Raw genomic sequence first — 19,499 nt, forward strand, 5'->3', positions numbered from 1 at the left:
ATTGCAAATGCCAGGGAACACACTCACTGACAGTTAATTTTTATAACCTTTTGTGAAAAGACTTACCAAGCAAACATTTCAACCTGAGACAGACCCCATCACTTGTGCCCCCATCCACCCACTCACCCCAGCAATTTGTTGCCTGTCTATCTCCATCAACCCACACAAGACCAGCGAATACTGTACGAGCTGAGACTAAACCAAAATATGTCAATGCTCCTCACTGGTTGAATAGAACCCTTTCTGCAACATCTTTTTTTTTTACTTTCAGACAATTGACAAATGCTTCATTGATTTGAATTTATTGTCCAAAACTCTGCTACTGCTCTGGTTCAATCTCATGGATCTTGTCAACGTCTTTTCTAGATGCAGGCAGTAGTTTTCAGTGAAAAAACTTAGCCACCAAATAGCCAGATTATTCTTCATGGATTGCCAGAGACCAAAAATAGAGCAGAAATAACAGTAAATATTTGATTTACATTGGTTGCGTGGCCTGAAACACAAATTCAAATGTATACTAATGTTGCTCTGTATGTGTCAGATTGTGTAAATAGGAAACAGCTTGTTTGCTATATCAACATGGAAAGTGATAAAATGCCAATGCTGTATTCATAGCTTCATTCTGCTGCTCTCAAGTGCCCAAAAATGTATTAGTGGGGGTTTTCTGTGAGGTCATTTTTTATCTCAGCTACAATGGGCCTCATTTACTAATATGTGTGTATAAATGTTCTTACTCTGTGCATAGAATAAATGTGCATGCAATACCATGATTGTTCATTCATGAGACTTCACACCAGCTGATCTTGTTCTTACCATTGTGTGTAAGTTGGTGAGTCAGAATCATTCCAAATTGACAAGCGTGTACATGCTTTTTGCAATCAACATACTGCCACGCCCCTTTTTCCTCTGTACAAGTAAATGCATTTGCGTTTAGTTCATCCTGGAGAAAGAGGTAGAGTTGTTTCCATGCACATATATGGACCCTGACATGCTAGTGTCAGACCATCAGTGAGCATCCGCTACTGTAGTGGCAGCCAGAAACAGCTGATAAGCCATGTCGGTCTCTGATGCCGCTCTCTCCTGAAGGCACTGACTGCAACATCCTGCAGCAAAGTTAATATCTTAACACCTGCTAATAAGGACTAATAATCATTTCATGAAACTCTAAATTCGTGGCCATCATTAGCAATCATTAGCAGACAGGCTGGTTTAATAAAAATAACGAAAACCAAAACAGTTACATGTTAATATAGACATTCTTATATACGCCACCGTAAGCTAGGACTGGGGCACTCAGTTTTTATAGTGGAATATTTTAATTACTTTTAATAACTGATGAGGATAAAAGGCAGAGGATGAAATAAGTGCATGCATTGTAAATTAGTAAATTAATGGTTTGAAATATTGTTGTCTATTAAAGCCTTTATTGATAATGTTTTTAATATGCTACGCATTTGTTTAAAGGGTGCGTGTTTACAGCCAGGCCTTCATAATTTACGTGCATGCATGGTCTGATGTAGTTCTTAATTTGTTTGCAGGGTATAAAAAAATTCAGGTTAGAAAATATTGATAAATTCTACTAAAACGTTTGTATGCACAGTTTAAGCACAGATTTGTGTGCACTGTTTGTGAATGAGGCCCAGTGTCCCCAAGACATGACTGAACTGATGACATCATCTGTGAGTTAAAATCAATGTGTTTTCATGCCTGTCAAAAACCGATGCTTTCTCCTGCCTTATGCATGTGACACAGATGCCGCAGGCACCCTTTGGCATCTCTGTGACATGCACCCTTTAACATTGGTTTGATTGGTGCGATGCATAGCTGGGTGAGAACTGTGGTAAGATGTGGTTGAATTAGTTGTCAAACCATCACAGTTAGGTTTAGGCAACAAAACTGCTTAGGTTTAGAAAACACATCATGTGATGGGTTTTAAAAAAAGTACGCAACATGACATAAACACACCACTTGAGTGATATCAGTGTGCTGACTGTGCATAAATTAGCCCCATCAACTGTGGTCCCCTGGCAGAATGTTAGATTTTCTTTGACCCATCCACCTGACCTTCCTCCCACCCCTCATGGGTTTACTCACTCTTAATACTTCATCAGTTGCTCTCAGTGTCAAGTATTGCTGCTGATGGGGTTACATTGCATATAGTTAAAAGCTTGGTGCATCTCATTAAGACCCTTAAGGCTGCCTTCAGCATCAATATTACATGCCTAGGGGTGGGACAAAGCAGCAGTATTTGACACACTGGGAATAAGAACGGGCTGGTTAAAACAGCACTGACATCTGATTTCACACTGAACTCAAACAGCGGAGTCCTGGGTGAAATTCTGTTTGTTTGACCCATCCACCACCCCTCCTGTCCACCCTATAAAGAGTTTCTCATTCTTTATACTATTGCCAACAGTCTCCAGAGTTTTCCTCTCTGGGGATAGAGGTTGGTGTGAAAAAATGGGCCCTTGGAAAGCTGTGCTCAACTTCAAGGTTTGGCTTCTCAAATAACCCCACTGTCCATAGCCAATATATGATCTTTGACAGAGGTTGTGTTGTGCTTTGCACTGGTTTATTTAATCATTTAGTTATTTATTCAGTAGCAGTAGTTGTGCTATGCCTCTCTAACCATAGAGTTTTGCTAGATTTTACTTGGTTGTAAAGATTTTTCAACGTAGTTTAGAAATGGGAAACAGAAAACGAATCCCCAACAATTATTGCATGACACATGCATAAAGAATAAGTAGGTCTGAATTTCATGATTTGAAGGTACCTCAAAAACCTGGCTAAAATTGGTTGTAAAGTCAGTTTATCAGACGTCTAGATTATGTGTTACTGTTGTTTCAACAGCATTCTATTAAGGGTGTTTCATTTTTGGAATAAATTCCTCAAATACAGTCCATAATATGTGAAATAGTATCTGTAATGCAGACATCTCATCAGCTTTCACATTGCAACCACATTTTGCCCACTGATGGATTTAAGATGCAGTTTTGAACTTTACCACTTTAACAGAAGCTGCATCGTGTAGTTAAAAAAATGCTGATAAGGGACAACATCATAGTCAACCTTTAGCACTGACCTGAATCTCAATGCCATACCCCAGGTAGACCGTGACCAAGTAGTTACACTCCACTCCAGAGTCAAGTTGCTGCAGGATTTCGATGTTACCCTCAGGGTCAGTGAAATTCAGGCTGCATGGCTCTGTGGGAGACAGTAAAAAGACAAGTGATTCCCTTTTTCCCGGACCACTGATCTTTCTGACAGCCCACCTGTGTCACCGTGGCCCCCGCAACCCTCTAACTTTCTCTGCAGATTTCCTCTCCGACACTGCTCATCTGGGCCGTCAGCGCTCTGTGGCCAGTGGAAAGGACAGCCAGGACACATCAGGGAAAATCAGATTGTTTCTGACACATGAGCGACTCTGTTATTCCTGGTGGAGAGATGAATAGCGGTGTGCAGCATGCCAAATGAACAGCAGTGATGCTGATGACCTGGTGCTTAATTTTCCTGTCCTCTGGGATGGATGTGTTAAACCTTATGGGAAAGGTAGTCTCAATTTTGAATTTCCGTCAGGGCAAAAGTTATTTGGATGCTATTTTATTTCACAAAGTCATTTGAATGTTCTGCTCAGTGCATTTTTGAAAGTCAAAGAAAACACGGACATGCTTACCTGCTGTTTGCATGGTGGTGATGGTGGTGATAACAGTGGTGGACGTGGTGGTACCTTCTTCTCTGAAGGTCAGGTTGGGGAGTGGATGATCAGGGCTTGATTTGTTTTTCAGTGCTGTCTCCCGAGCTTCCCCTTTCTCCATCCTCATTGAGGAGGGTGCAAGGGTTGCCTCTACAGGTGAAGCACTCCAACTTTGAGGCCGACTTCTCCGCGATGATAAGGAGGCCACTGGGTTCTCACTGAATGAACCTCTATTATTTGGTGTCACTTGAGTGGTAAGGGAGTCTGTTGTGGGCTCTATCTTATCCGCCCCCTGTGTCTTAGTGGACTTCTTTTGAGGGAAAGACATGGGTGGCCTCGGTGTCGTGGGAGAAAATGTGGTCAGTGGGGAGGTGGCAGCCGCGGTGGCAGTAGTGGCAATGTCTGAGAAGGCTGGGGCATCCTCATGGGGCACCAGCTGAGTGACAGGGTCTCCTGAATCTGAGGCAGAGCCTGGAATGGTGGAATATCCTGCCACAGAGCCATCCCTCCGGAAAAAGTGCTGGTCTCCCTGGAAATCCCTTGTAAGTAGGTGCTCATGAAGCAGCAGGCCCTTGAGGACAGGCTGGTGGTTGGGGACGTTCATAGGTGAGACAGTGGTGATAGAGTGGACTTCGCTCTCTGTGTCTTGTGTTGACGACTCCCTGTCTGGGCCCAGTGTCCTCTTAATGATGCCGTTGCTTTCCTTCGGAGCTAAAAAAAAAAAAGAGGGAGCGGGTGTGTTAAGCTAAATATTACAGGCCAGCAGCTACAGAAGCAACATACAGTGCACAAGAGCAGTACGTCTTTTTGACAGTTTCATTATAGAATCATCAAGACTGCCAGACTATAATCTACTAAAATTATGCCTAATGAGGTGAGAGGCTGTCCTCTTGTATAATTCTTCCACACACGTTTCCTTGCTATTTAAATCAGTTCATTATGCTTGTGTGTGTGTGTGTATGTGTATGTGGCTTTGGGGGAATAGAGTGGGAAGTATAATCCCTTACACTCTCCATTATAGAAGCTTAAATAATAGGAAAAAAATAGTCTAACGGGTTGACATATATAGGTCACCACAAGTACATACAGCACACATGGTATGATAGTATCCTAAGATCACATACAGTTTATTTTCAAGGGCATCTTCAGTATTAAAATCAAATATTTGACATTCTATATGATGCATTTCACTGAACTACCGTAAAGAACATTCTTTTCAGATTTTAAGATGCAGCTGTGACTAATACTGACAGTGGTGAATAGCAGCTTGCAGAAAGCCAGTTTTATTATCAAAGGCGAATTCCACAATCATACACCGCAGGCGGTGAAATCTAAGAGTGGAGAAACACTAAGCAGAAATATTCTAGTTACTTGCGAGATAAAAAGGTTTAAAAGCACATATTTTTCTATGGCGTTCTTCTGTAGGCTTATATTCTTATTCTGGCTCCTTTTCTTTCTTTTTTTTTTCCTCGACCCTTCACAAGCACACACCACTCAAACACAGCGCTGGCATTGTTTAAATTCCCACAGGACAAGCACTCAGCTAGCAAATAGTCAGTAAACCACACACACAAAGTCTACATGTGATACATTATTGCAAGTCGCACCAGATATTTGCTGACACGAGTTTAAACATGGAACTTGTACATGACAGTTTACAATGTGAAAGCCAAAACAAAAGATGTTCTCTTCAGGGACGCTGCTGTTTTGACAGTGACACAGCTAATCAATTTAAAAGACAGACTGAGCTCCAGTTTCAATCAAATAGCCGGAGAGACAGTTAGAGTTTAGTAACAAAATAATATTAGTCAATAAAAACTCAGACAGTGGCATGCATGTCATACTTAACTAAATAATAATTTAAAAAAAAAATAATAAAGTCATACCATCAGTGAGAACAAAGACTGAAGGGATTAAAGCTACACATCACCTACGCTTGTCCTTGTGACAACTGTGTAACAGGCTTTAATTACCTCATAAAATCATTAAGAGGCACAAAAGAATGTGCTTCAGGTGAGTGAAGTTCTGGTTTCAGCTCCTCAGTTACAGAAAGTGTAAGTGAGGAGCCAAAAGTCATGTATTTCTGTGAGAAAGTGATCTCACAGAAATACACGACTTGACTGTGAACTGCCTGTGGATATTCTCATTCTCTGTGAACTCTTAACACTGCATTATGCAGTGGCTGCACAATTGGGTTTAGGCACCAAAACTACTTAGTAGTTGAGGTGTAAGTCCATTCTTAATTGACACGTGCATTACTTAACACGACGTTACTGCAGTTGTTCCAATACAAATAACAGTATCAGAAATCCCTCCTATACTGCCTAAAATGCTTGAGTCTATGCACCAATTCGATACAACTTCTTTTATTAATTAACTTCAAACTAGCTGCAACTAGCTTTAAAACAATAGCCTATGCAGCAAGTTGCGCTGTGCAGTCATTGACCACTGTTTTAGAGCAGTGAAGAAGAATTGATTTCTGGTAAATAGTGTAACGTTTGTAGTTGTCAGAAAATGTCAGCAATGTATGTGGCAATCATTCCCTGTGTGTATTTGTTCATGTTTTACAAAGGGTTTAACCTGAGCCACACCATGCTGGAACGTTACTCTGTATCAGACAATTCGCAAGTCCAGTATTAGAATCAGTATCAGGAAGGAAAAAATGATATCAGAACATCTCTAAAAGTTACTATGTAAAGGACGTAGGAAGTATTTTAAGTTAAAAAAGATCCAACATTTACCTTTAGTTTTACACGGGACACAAACACCAGTCTCCTGGGCCAAAGTCCAGTGTCTATTGGATTCATCCACCACCCTAACCTTCATCTTACATGAACCCTCTCACTCTTTATACTATCTACATTAACCACCGCCCATTCCATTATGTCATTGAAAGAGGGAATTCTTGTGTCCACCACATCAAATGATCCTAATTGATTTTACATTGGCACTGTTTCTGTGGTACTGGCATATAATTTTAGCGCATTACATGCCACCACTATGTAATGCAGTGTTAAGAGGTCGTGGTTGTCGCATGTACCTCTCTGAGGCCGGGTTTATTTTCAACATCAGCATATCTTTTAACAGCTCATGAAGAACAGAGCGGCCAATCGGTTTAAGCAGCGTAAGAGTTTTTGTTGCCAAAATGATTGCACAGTGAGTCCAAAAGTGTCATATTTATCCCATTATCTGCTACATTTTCCTCCCATCAGTAGTTTGGAGAAAATCTAATGAATTAATGATTCCCATCACTCCAAATCCTCCAGACAGTGTAAATGTTAGCAAAGACGAATGCCTTTGTGTGTCCTTAGTGGCTTCGACAGGAAAGCTATCCTAAAATGATCAAATGTTCTCTGGCTGGCTGCAAGTTATACAAACTCAGAATGACAACAAGGATTTATGTGGAAAGAGTTTTCATCAGGTTTTGAAACTCTAGTGCTGACTGGCTGTTTTAAGGTGGGCGTGTGTGTGTGTGTGTGTGTGTGTGTGTGTGTTGGCAGGATTTGTTTCTGTGTTGTTAAGATAGGGGTAGGACTACAGTGCTGGACATAAAAAATTAAACATCTTTGTCAACTGTCATCTTTACAGCACAGTGAGATGAGCTGACTAAAGATACTACAGCTGACTGTGTATTTCAGCATCATCTAATTCATCTCCACATAAAACAATTCTGTGTGTTTTTTGTATGGCATATCTAAGATAAATATCGAAAAACACTGAGGGAGTTCATATAATCCTCTTATGCATCTACGTACACGTGTCGACATGAAACAATGCCGTCTGCTTTGACACCTTAATTAGCTTGCATTCACTTGTCCTAATGAGGCAGAAAAGCTGCCAGCATACTTTTCATGCTTATTGATGAAAGGATGTTGTTGACACAGGCAGCAGAAGAGTGAGATATCATCACGGTGAGTGCTTCTATAAGCTGCAGTGCTCCAAAAGGATGAATGCTGGAAGCTAAAACAGATGCAAGATTTGTTTTACAATGGCCTTTTAGAGGTCAGCTGCATGGAAATACAATTTACATTTTACAGTTTTTCACAACTGCTGACAACCATTTACACTTAAAGGAAGAGTGAGTTAAGATTTAAGAAGATTTAGTGGCATCTAGCGGTGAGGACTGCAGATTGCAGCCAGCTGAAACTTCTACTGATTAGAATTCCTTCAGTGTTTGTTGTTTAGGAGGTTTTTAAGGGGAGATGAATTATCCACAGAGGTCTCTTTCTCTACTAAAGAAATGGACTCAGTGATTTAAACTGCTGAACACCCTGAATAAAGCTCTTTCCTTTTACAAATCACTGTTTATTCTACGCTGTTCAGCACACAGCACACTCACCTTTTCCTCTGATGTCTGAATGTGTGCTTAACTTATTTCTGATTCAGATGTTCAGGAGGTTTTTATCATGAGCCAAATTATCCGCAGAGGTCTCCTTTTCTCCAACTCAAATGGATGTGATCTTTTAAACCAGTAAAAACACAGAATAAAGCAGTTTCACGATACAATTCAGTGTTCCTCCAATGCCAATGTCATGTCAGAGATGGCTGCTAGCCTATCACCTGCTAATGTGTGTTCAACATTTTTCCTCCGTTAACTTAAGATCTAAATATTTTCTGCTCAAAACCACACTTAGTTCATAACTTAAACACTATCTCCACATTCCATTACTTTACATAACAAATGCAAAAAATAATCATATCCACAAAAGCCTCTTTTTTGCTACTATTCAGAATAATCTTATTAATCATAATACAGCAATATTCAAACTCTAGCATGTTTTCTCTTCAAGAGAAACATAAAGTTGATCACAGCACAACAACTTACAAACATACTAACAGTTGACAGCATTGCAAAACTGCATTTCTTCTCATGTTTTAGTTCTACCTGCATCCAATCTCCTTTCACCACTCTTTGGTTTTGGTTGAGTGTTGAATGTGTGCATTTTTAAATCTAAAAATGAATGAGTCATCTCTGCAGAATATAGAAAAAAAAAACCAGAAACTGCAGTAAAAGCTTTATTAATAGTATACACGGCCTTTAACTTCGAATGTGTAAAAAGAAATGGCGCAAAAGGAATAAAAAGAAAATGCACAGAGTCCTGGTCCAGCTACTCCTCTGACTCATCCTCTTTTTTCCCCCTCATTCAAACATTATTTTTTCTCTCTCTGCTTCTCTGTGTTGTTTTGTATCCACATTGAACAACATCAATCCAAATCATTTGCTTTATACTTAAGATGTCCATATAATTGAAGGAACTTTAACAACCTATAATAAATCAGCTGTGTCTCAAAGTTTCAATGATCTGGCCTCAAACTAAATTTGAGGACATTAGGTTTTCTTTTCTGGCATACTGTCTGAGAGCCTCTCTAAATAAGACAAGAAAATCCATAATTTTGGTATTGGAGTTGTATGTGAAGAAAATTCAAGCATTTTAGAACTTGCTAATTAACTGCATATTCTGTGAAAACAACGCCAAGTAAAATGGGTGAAACAAAATTTTCAAATGCTTTTAAGGCAAATTTGTTTAACATTTCCCCATAAATGTTTGTGTGTAAATGTTGAAATCAGATTTCTACAAAAATCATCTTGTTTGAGTTTTGTTGTCTATTTGTGTTTATTGTCTATTTACATACACACTACTTACATGTTTAATCCTTATGTGATCAGTTCTCAACCTCTAATTCAATTACAAAGCTTGAATATTCTACAGCTGTCTGGCTCATTTGGACTGTATTGATTACAAGCAGCAGTTGCTTTTCCTGCAAATAAAACAGATGCTTAAATCTGCTTTGCAGGAGGCAAATGTTCACCCTGGAAAACTGACTTTGACTTTATTGATTCTATAAGAATTCCCATGACAGGAAACTTACATTTAGGTTTTAAATGAGAAATGGTGTCGGAATTAATGTGAAAATGAACTGCACCTCAGGAGAAGCTCTGCACCGCTCGTAAAACTTGGAAAGTAGTAGTTGTAAGCCACTGTAACATTTTGCTGATGCAGAGTGGTTTTACCACCATCCAGCGCACTAATAAAAGTTTGATCGGGCTATTCAAGAGGAAGAGTAAACAATTTTGTTACAAAGCCTCTCCCAGGCTGACAGAATTGACACATGGTTTTACATTATACTGGCAGACGTGACAACACCACATTTATCTTTCTTGGCGACAGAAGCAATTCAAAGACCTTTTGATGTTCTGAGATGGAGGAGAAACATTTCCTTGTAGCCTTATTCTGTCACAACAAGAGCAGCGAAAGCTCCGCTATAAAGGCAAACTAAGCATATTTGACATGTCTCACAACCAGCAAGAATAAAGAGTGTAAAGGGAGGTCTTCATGAATGATTGAAGTTTTTAAGGCTGCCCCTCCTTCCCCCCATAACTGCAAAGTATACAGGAATCTCAGACATCAGACATACAGTATGGTAAAGATGGGGGATTATGCTTTTGACAAGACTGTCACTGCTGCATCAAACCAGTAACTGAGACCTGCCTCTTATTTTCTAATCTTTATCTCTCTCTCTCTCTATCTGTCTTGGTCAGCTGTTGACCATCCAGTTGCCGTCCTTCAGTCAGAATATCGAGTGAAAGTGGAGAGTGAGAATGGAGAACTGGGTTAAACCAGAGTTTCTCATACACAGATCAATACAGGATCAATGTGTACAGGTTGGAGACCTCACTGTGGTGATTACAGAGGAGCGAGTGCTGCTACCAAACTGCTCTCATTTCTGAACCTTAATTGGGTGTTTACAGATGAGGTTTCACAGAATAGAGCTGAAAACCCAATTTGAAATGTAATTTGTTGAGTATGAGCTTAATGTAAAGCAATACATACAAAACAGGAAATAACCACTTACACAGTCTCATTTTCATGCAAGTCACCTTATTATGTGAAATGTTTTACATTTGGGTGGCTAAAAACATAGATGAACAGATGAAATCTGAAATAAAGACTCAACTTTTTTTTTTTTTACAATAATGTAAGCATGGCATCTTAAAAATGCAATGAGGCTGGGAAAATGTGTAATAGCCATTCGAAAAACTATGCAATAGTAGAGCATGCCAATCAAATTAGATTATTTAAAAATGTAAATTTGCATTTGTCAAGATTTACAACACATTTTTGAATTACTTTTTTTTTTTTTTTTTAAATATAGTGTCTTGTCAGGGGCTGCAACAGGAGCAGCATCAACCCGTGGTGAAATCTGATTGGTCAACCCTGCTGCAGTCTAGATCCTGAACATGGCAATCAATGAATCAGTCAAACTTCAGCTGTATAGCACCCTTTGTACAGGTAAATGGAATTCAAAGAGCTTTATAGATGTCTGGTAAGCTGATAGTAAATGTATGAATATAAACAGTTAAACAATTTGCAACTGACGGCCGAAATACATGGGGCATGGAAACGGCTTAACATGTCTGCCATAGTATGTCCACAGCAAAATGCATCCACAATCATCAATCACCATTATAATCAACTGAGATACCACACTGAGCACAGAAGCACCAAAGGCACCATGCGGCTCAATGCTGTTTTTTACGCTAATTTCACATGGCTATTTTTTTCCTCCACACGCAGCTCCATGACCCTCCAACAGGTAAAAACAATATAACTGTGTAAAAAACGTGTACAATCTCTTAAAAATTACTAATAGAATAGAAATAGAATAAATGAAATACAATGATATTGCAGGGGGTACTTCTAAGGTGCAGACAAGTACAGATAATTAGTGCTTGGCATTTATGCAACATTAAAATATTAACATGTGACAACCTTGTGGGTGTTTTTGCATTTCACATTAAAATAAATCAGTTAAATCAACGCATCCTGTCGTTAAAACAATCTAGTTAATTAATTCAGTATCAGTTAATATAGCCTACACATCCAGCAAGACCTTGCACAACCAACAGAATTATCACTTGGCAAAAGTCAATACACACACAGTGAAGCTGGCAGCAATCTCGCTACAGAAATGCTGCGTAGCAGGTAAATACCCCACTCTGCCCTGCCTAGGTGACACATCATGTCTGTTGCCCAGTATTTCAGCTCAAAACACACACCAAAAAATAAAAAAAAAAGATCAAAATTTGGTAAGAAAAGTAGATCTAAATGCAAAAAATACAGAAAGAAGTCAATAGATAGATAATAGATAATGGAGAATGCAACATTGTAAAACAGGCAGGCATTTAACTTGTCATTGCCTACATAATTTACAGTGACAAACAAGTAAAATAACTGTTTATTGACAGTGTTGGGAGGGTTACTTTTAAAATGCAATTGGTTACAGATTACCAGTTACCCTTTTAAAAATGTAATATTTAATGTAACTATTTAATTACTTCAAAGCTATGTAATTTAATACAGTGTATTACGTTTTGATTACGGTTCTTGTGATTGTTTTAAACTGGGCGATAAAGCTGTAAAATGTACAGATATACAATGGCAAAAAGATACGAAGCTACAGAATGAATATTAAATTCTACATGTAAACTTTTTACCGAAAATAATATATTCAGATGTAACCCCTTTGTAATCACGAACATTCTGATCAGTACCTTTACTTTAATTACATGTTTTTTCTTCATTAAATGTAACTAGTTACTCCCACCGATTCATCATTAATGCACTGTACATCAGCAATACTGGTCCAAAAACTACCAGTAGGTCAGGTGCACTTTGTTGATTGACACAAGTCATTAGCACACACATAAACTCAGCCACTCACTCATTCATTTGCTGTCATTAATTTCTCCTATCTCCTATCGAATGTGACCTGCAATATATTGATTCTGTGTGGTGCTACTTCTAACATGCTAAGTTGAAAGGTCAAATCCGGCCTGTGTTAAGTGTTAGACAGTCAATAATTCCCATACATTTCACTCTGGACAAACAGGCAGACCACTGGCTTATATACAGCAAGAATAGCTAGATGTATTTCATGTTGTTATCATAGATAAACAAACATTTCTTTAGCAACACGCTATAATGTAATGCAAACACTGAAATCATGTTCATTTGATTTGCTATCCAGCCACGTGTTACTCTCAAATTGACAAAAATTACAACCTTTACCAGACTCTGCTTCTCTATATAGAAACACAGGCAGGTCCAGTTCTTGCCTGTTTCCATCCATAGTTAGAAAATCACACCCCTACTGCCAGCCAATTTAAATTTATTGTGCTTGAAGGACTCCAATCAGGTGTAGATGTATTGTATTATGCTGGCATAACCAGGCTACTGTCAGAACAAAGTGATCTTGATGTGCTCTGTCAGGTCCACAGAAGAGGTGTAATGCTCTTATATTTAACCCTTCACACACCAGCAAGTTGCATCACGATCACACAAGCAGTGGATACAGTCACAAAGGGATGATGTAATAATCTAAGATGTAATAACATGAAATTAAATATTGCTTATACCTCAGTTAAACTTCATTTACTGCAGCAGATCCAGCAGCTAAAAGTAGAAGCCATGCTGCTCGCTTAGGAGATTACGTGTGTTACTGCATAACATCACACCACACTGAAGGTGGTTAATTACTTCAGTCCTAATTCATAAATTAAAGGTGGTAATTACCATGACAGAACGAGATTACTGTTATCTTATTCTGAGCAGTGTCACAAATACAGTAAAATAACATTTATTGTCCTTGGGGAAATTTACTAAGTGGAATGTTCTTCTGTTTGCACATTTAGTAGAGCAGGAGGTCTCAGAGGAAGCTGGAAGTATTAAGAGTGTGGAAAATGTTCACTTGTTCCTAACAAAACTAGTTGTGTCCTTACGCCCCATCACATCCAGCCAGTGTCGGCAGAAAAAAAAACATAGGCATTGTAAGTTTTTGCAAAACACAGCGATGTTTAATTTGTGCATCGTTATGTATTGCATATGTTGAAACCTTATATTTCAACAATGCTGTGGGAGGTTTGGGCAACAAAAACACTTGGTTATGATTAGGAAAAGATCATGTTTTGGCTTAAAATTCCTGGTTTTGGGAGCAAAATCCCCACTGGAAAAACAGCAATGTCTCTATAAATAGCAATCACTTTTCATGGCACATTGGCAGGAAATGCAGGTATGATTTAGCAAAAAAATGATTGTTTTTCATGGCACAATCCCCACTGAAAAAACAGCAACGGGTCCCCAAAAACAGCCAGTTTTGTTATTTGTTGGTCTCAGACATTGGTCTGCAGTGGTTGGCATCTTGAACCTTACCATGGTGACGTGTAAATGTACCATATAAGAGGTTTGCTTCTGGGACTGGTTATTATTACCAGATTTATGGTTACTGATGCAGTAATATCAGACTTGACAGTATGAAATTATGGAAACAAACCTGGACAGTACAGTAAAACTAGTCTGCATGTATTGAGGTCAAGAGTTGAGTTGATTTTGGTGGAAATGAAAACAATTCTGTACAGGGCACCCTGCCACATTAATGTTTAAAAAGGTACTCTAATCTTTCAAAGATATCTTGCTGGATAAAGTATGAATAAACAGGATGTTATGCCACTAATACATGACATGCTGCCTCTTGGTTCCTCACAGAGGTTTATATTTTTTCTTTAAATCTTTATTATTTATCTTGCTATTTACCTTTTATTTTATTCTGAATTATGTGCATAGTAACAGCACTTTTCAATTGTCTTGTGTTTTCATTGGGTTTATGTTTTCATGTTTTTGTGTTTTTATGCTGTCTTGCTGTCCAAATAAAATGAATAAAAAAATCCCCTTGTGGGACAAGGAGATCTGAAGTGAACTGAATGTCTCAACAGCTCATTTGTTTTTCTCTACATAATGAAAGCGTTAGAAAGGCAAATACGGTTTGCAGATGACTTCGAAAATGATAAAGCATGCTTGCAGGGCTATGGCTCATCTCTACTGACTGGATTATAATAAAGAGTGTCTGGCCATCCTGATTATGTGCGAGTGGAGGTACAAGCTCGTGCTTTGCCCTGATATTCCATGGATCCATGGCAACCTCTAAGTCGACACTGACTAAGATGACAGAGTGAGCAATCATGGGGGAATCCTCCTCAAGATGGCAACACACAGCCTCCTCTCTTCAGTTGCATATCAATGGAGTCATCAGTGAACACTCAGTGCATGGAGAGAGCACTAATAAGATGGGACAAGCTACACTTGAGGCAGGCTGCTGATTGACATCAATCTCCTTATATCCAGGGGCTTTATTTCCTTATTATTACGGAGAGCCACTAGACAAGCAAATCAATAAGCAGCTTCCGCTGGGCTCAGATACGAGGCCTTCAGATCACTCGACATGACTCCTTTTAGGGTCGTCATTGGAGCTTTGCACTTGTAAATTCATTCTAACATAAGGGGAACATTTCCTAGTAGTGACATTTGCAATTCCAGCATTATGTGCACATTCTACTTGTTTGTGTGACGCCATAAAGGAAGACTACAGGAAATAATGGGGCGAAAATGATAAATGATTCCATTAGTTAACTTAATGAATTGATCATTTAATTTGGTTTGTGGCTGTGACAAGTGCATGGAAGTGGAAATAAAAAATAAAAAAAGGTAGCAGGAAGAAAATGAAGAAAATTAAATTAAGGGAGCACTGGCTGGAAGAGTAAAAAAAAACAAAAGGTCACAATTCAAACAGTGATTTTCAGTCTTAGACCAGAATAGTGCATCCACGACTGTGCAGAGATTCCAATTTCTGAGCATCAAATTTCCCCTTTACTCTCTGTCTGTGTTTTGAGTCGTGAGGATAACGGCATATTGAAATGAAACACAATCTTATCCTCCATCTGCCCTTTGACTTCATTGAGCGGAACCATAACTTTTCCCTTTCATTTATTACGGCCTGTCTGTGTTTCGGTTCATTGAGCATTGTCCTTCAGACAGGCTTTAAACAAACTCTGTGTTAATGGTGCTAGGAAGCTCGTAAGACCTGACCTTTAAGCTGGAGCAGAACAAAAACAGAGCGACCCAGCCCCGCTATTTGCATGAAATCTACTGTAAAGCTCTCCAGCTGGAGGGGGTAAATGGACCAACCTCAAACAAATCTGAACTCTATAGTGAAAGGTTAAATGTGGCTTAATTGTCAGTAATTATTTCTTATAATCTGTCATTTTGTTAGCTGAATCAATTTGCATTTCACATGCCACATTTTTATGTTCTTCTGTGCATTTTTTTTGCTTTTCACTTTTTTTTTCCCAGGAATAAATGAGTGCATGTCTTGCTGTACAAATGCCTGGTATTAAAATCACATCATTTTCTGTAATCATGGCAGAATCTGTCTTATATAGAAGCCGGGTGCTTGTTGTATTTCAATTTACCAATGTGCTGCATCCTAGAAAATACTGGGAGGAATGTCTCTTTTCACACTTCATTTCCTCCCATTAGAGTAATTTATCTTTTCATTTTCTTCTCATTTACTCCATGGTGGAGTCAATTAAGAACAGAGCTGTGGGTGAAAAAAGACATACAACTCTGGAATCCGTAGTGGATTACTATGTTGTGAGAAATTTATAAAATGTGTTTTAACAGTCCTTGTGAAGTAGTGGAAGTTCAAAACTACAACTTGGCTCTCTTTTGGCAGCATCCTGTATAACTGGGATATCATAAGATCCCAGGTGTATAGTATTGCAATTATATAACATATCAGTATATAGTTAAAAATAAAAACCCATGCAACATACACAAAAGTAAAGCCATGCTTTCCTTAAGAATACTCGAGGGTGCAGGTTGTATATCTTGCTCTCCTACTTGAGGGACTGGTCTTTATATATGAGGGGGGAAGGGGGTGGTGCAAAACAGGGGAGGCATGTCAATTATATTTTAAAGCCACAGTGTGTAGGAATTTCTCCCATCGTTGAAATCATATATTGTATTCAAACAGATAGCGCACTCTAGCGCCTCACTGTTTCAAACGCGTATTGCAACAACGGTAGCTGCTGTGTACCAAAAAGCTATAATAACACTGATGAAACCATGTCATCCGTTACTACATGGAGTATTCATTCAGGCTCCTACACAGACACACGTGACGCGAGTTGACAAACCCCGTCCTCACCATGCTGGCTGTGTTTACAACGTAGGACTGTTGGGGCGGATGTAAATTGAAACAAACCAATCACGTCTCGTCCTTTGACAACTGACAAGTGGCTCAACCTCACACACCTCATCCCTCTCCTCGCATTACTGCGCCACTAACAGCTGTTAGTGGCCAGCGGCACTACTGCCGCATAACAAAGTCCCACTCTTTGAGCATAATGCAGGATCATGTATTATGCAGCATCACAACACAACACATCAGGAAACGTGAGCAAATCTAAGCTTAGAATATTGATATGTCATCTATATCACTTTATTCTACATAAAATTTTGTCAAGAATAAAGCATTTGCACTAACCGTATCCTGTGAAAAACATTAAATACTACCCTCCTGTATGCATGACAATACTTTTATTATGCACATGTTGCTAATGTCAGCTGTGTGAGCACTTCGATGCATGCATGGCTTTCTTAGGAAGGAAGGGTGGCTGTTATGCACATATACATATATATATATATATATATATATATACACACACACAGTCACTCAGAGAGGCTCTTGGAAAAACATTTATAAGTTCTTCAGGGAGGGTCAAGATAAAAAAACAAAACTCAAACCCTCAATTCCCAGCCATCCCCCTCCTCTGATAAGTAAAGAACAGTCCCCTAGTCATTTCATTAGTGGTGAATTTAAAAGCTACTTGATTGATGTCATGCTCTCCGCCCCTCTTCAAATCACTCCCCAGCTCCATAGCAATTCCATCAGCTAAAGGAAAATACCACTAAGGGACAATGCAGGTGATTTTCAACCTTATCTGTGTACTTGCCATAGACTGACATGCCTATGTACGTCATTACACTTGTCAATACTATTTATCTCACGGGGGAGCTCCTGATGTAACACTGAATCAGTCACAGACTATACACAGAAGCAAGACTTATTGCATTCTTTATCAGATAGCAAAGACCATCTGGAACGAGGAAAATTGAAGCGCCAGCAAGATACATTGAGGGCCGTTGTCTTTGTTTTCTTTTTTTTCTCCATGTTTTGCTTTAAGCAACAAGTACAGTGCTCGTATGTTCATGTAATATAAAGCTAACTTGAAAGGAGCTGACTATGTTCAATGGTTTGTGCAAGCATAGCAGTATTTGGCCATAGAGACGAGGTTAAAAGTGGGTCAGGTGGGCTTGCTTGGCACCCTGCTATTTTCACTGCTGTTTAAGTCGGCTTTTATTGCAGCACAATGGAAGAAAAAGAGGCAAAGAACGACAGAAGAAAAGCTCAGTGAATATAAATACAAACAGACCGTTATTTTGAATAGTTTTAAAGAATTACTTCAAGGTAGAATCTATAATATATTTTGTCGAATAAATCTAGCACTAGGCCTGCAGCTCACTTCTCTCTGGCACAATTATCCAAATAGTTTCACTCACCCGTACCCTCATGCAAACTAGAAATCTGTTGCCTCAGTCTTACACTCTGTGGGAGTCTTCTACTGCAGAGTCACCTTTCTTTGAAACAGGCCTCCTGGCATCCGCAGTGAAACTGTCTCTCTGTCTATTTAAGTCCAGACTTAAGATTCAGTACAGTTTACCTCTTGCCTTCATTCTCACCTGACCAGCTGTTCCATTTGTCTCCCTCTTTATAGTGTGACATACAGTCCAGTACCACTCCTGTGATTTGTGCTGCCTGGTGCGCACATATACAGCCGGATAGCACACAGACACATACTTTAATCTCTGTTTCAGCAACTCTGTGCTGTAGTTCCTCTGTATATCAAAACCACAGTCACACCCACGTTGGACCAACTCAATCGACTGTAAAAATGTTGGCACTGTATATTCCTGCAAATCAAGGATATGTGACATATGGACATTATTATGTAGCTGAGATGTTGTAGTTAACATATGGTTATTTTTAGGCACAAAAATCACTTTTGTTGTGGTGATGAAAGATCATGTTTTGGCTTAAAACACCCGGTTTCAGGGCATAATTCCTGCTCAAAAACCAGTAATGTCTTCTTAGAAAACAATCGCTTTTTCTGTCACTTACCCAGCAGCAAATGCAGCAATGTCTCCACTGGAAACCAGCACTATCTCCACTGGAAAACCAGCGATGGGTCACTAAAAACACCCATTTTTAGGGGCTAAAAGCAGCTGACAAGCAGCAGCAGACACAGGCTGCTAAAAAAAACCTCACATTTGACAGCTAAAAAGCAACTGGAAAAAGAGACATGACTTTGTTGGTGTGCAGCTTAGCAAGTATCTACCTGCCAAGTGTCACACCATCCACCGTCCCCTCCACGTACCATGACAATGTCAGCTCATATCTTATGTCACTAAGAAAATATAAATATGAAACATATAAAACATGCAAATGTAACATAGTCATTGTTCGTAGAAATGCAGAATGCCGATATTTTGTTCTGGCAACCTGGTGGGTGGACGTTTTACTGACTCTTGCTCAACAGCTGTGATTGCTGTGATATCTAAAATTGTGGTTTTAGTTTTCTGATCTCTTGCTTGGGGCAAGAGCTGCTCATATCCACACGCTTGTAGGTAATCATGACATGAATATCATCTTTCATTAGTGATTTCTGATGCTATCAGACACAGGAGAAATCTGGTTTGCAGGGAATTACCTTTGAATTTCATCTACAAATAGTTTTCCTTCACCTCTCCATGTTCTCAAACGTGGATGTGAACGTCCACGGAGGGGAGGGAAAAGGTAATTACTGTAATAGTGCTGGAAAGCATGCCTTGAGTGTGAGCCTTGACCTTTA

The 19,499-nt window shown here is 39.2% G+C and overlaps 1 protein-coding gene across 2 annotated transcripts in view; it reads right to left on the reverse strand.

Annotated features, from left to right (window-relative positions):
• The window catches only part of LOC125898879 (seizure protein 6 homolog), a 118,295-nt gene that overhangs the window by 55,081 nt on the left and 43,715 nt on the right, over positions 1-19,499 (reverse strand). For both annotated transcript variants that reach the window (XM_049592889.1, XM_049592888.1), the window contains exons 2-3: positions 3,674-4,405; positions 3,083-3,204 (exon numbers count right to left, since the gene is read on the reverse strand). In XM_049592889.1, the coding sequence (XP_049448846.1) occupies positions 3,083-3,204; positions 3,674-4,405 (854 nt within the window). The remainder of the gene's footprint in view (positions 1-3,082; positions 3,205-3,673; positions 4,406-19,499) is intronic.

This window comes from Epinephelus fuscoguttatus, linkage group LG12 (assembly GCF_011397635.1).
Source record: "Epinephelus fuscoguttatus linkage group LG12, E.fuscoguttatus.final_Chr_v1".
Taxonomy (NCBI): domain Eukaryota; kingdom Metazoa; phylum Chordata; class Actinopteri; order Perciformes; family Serranidae; genus Epinephelus; species Epinephelus fuscoguttatus.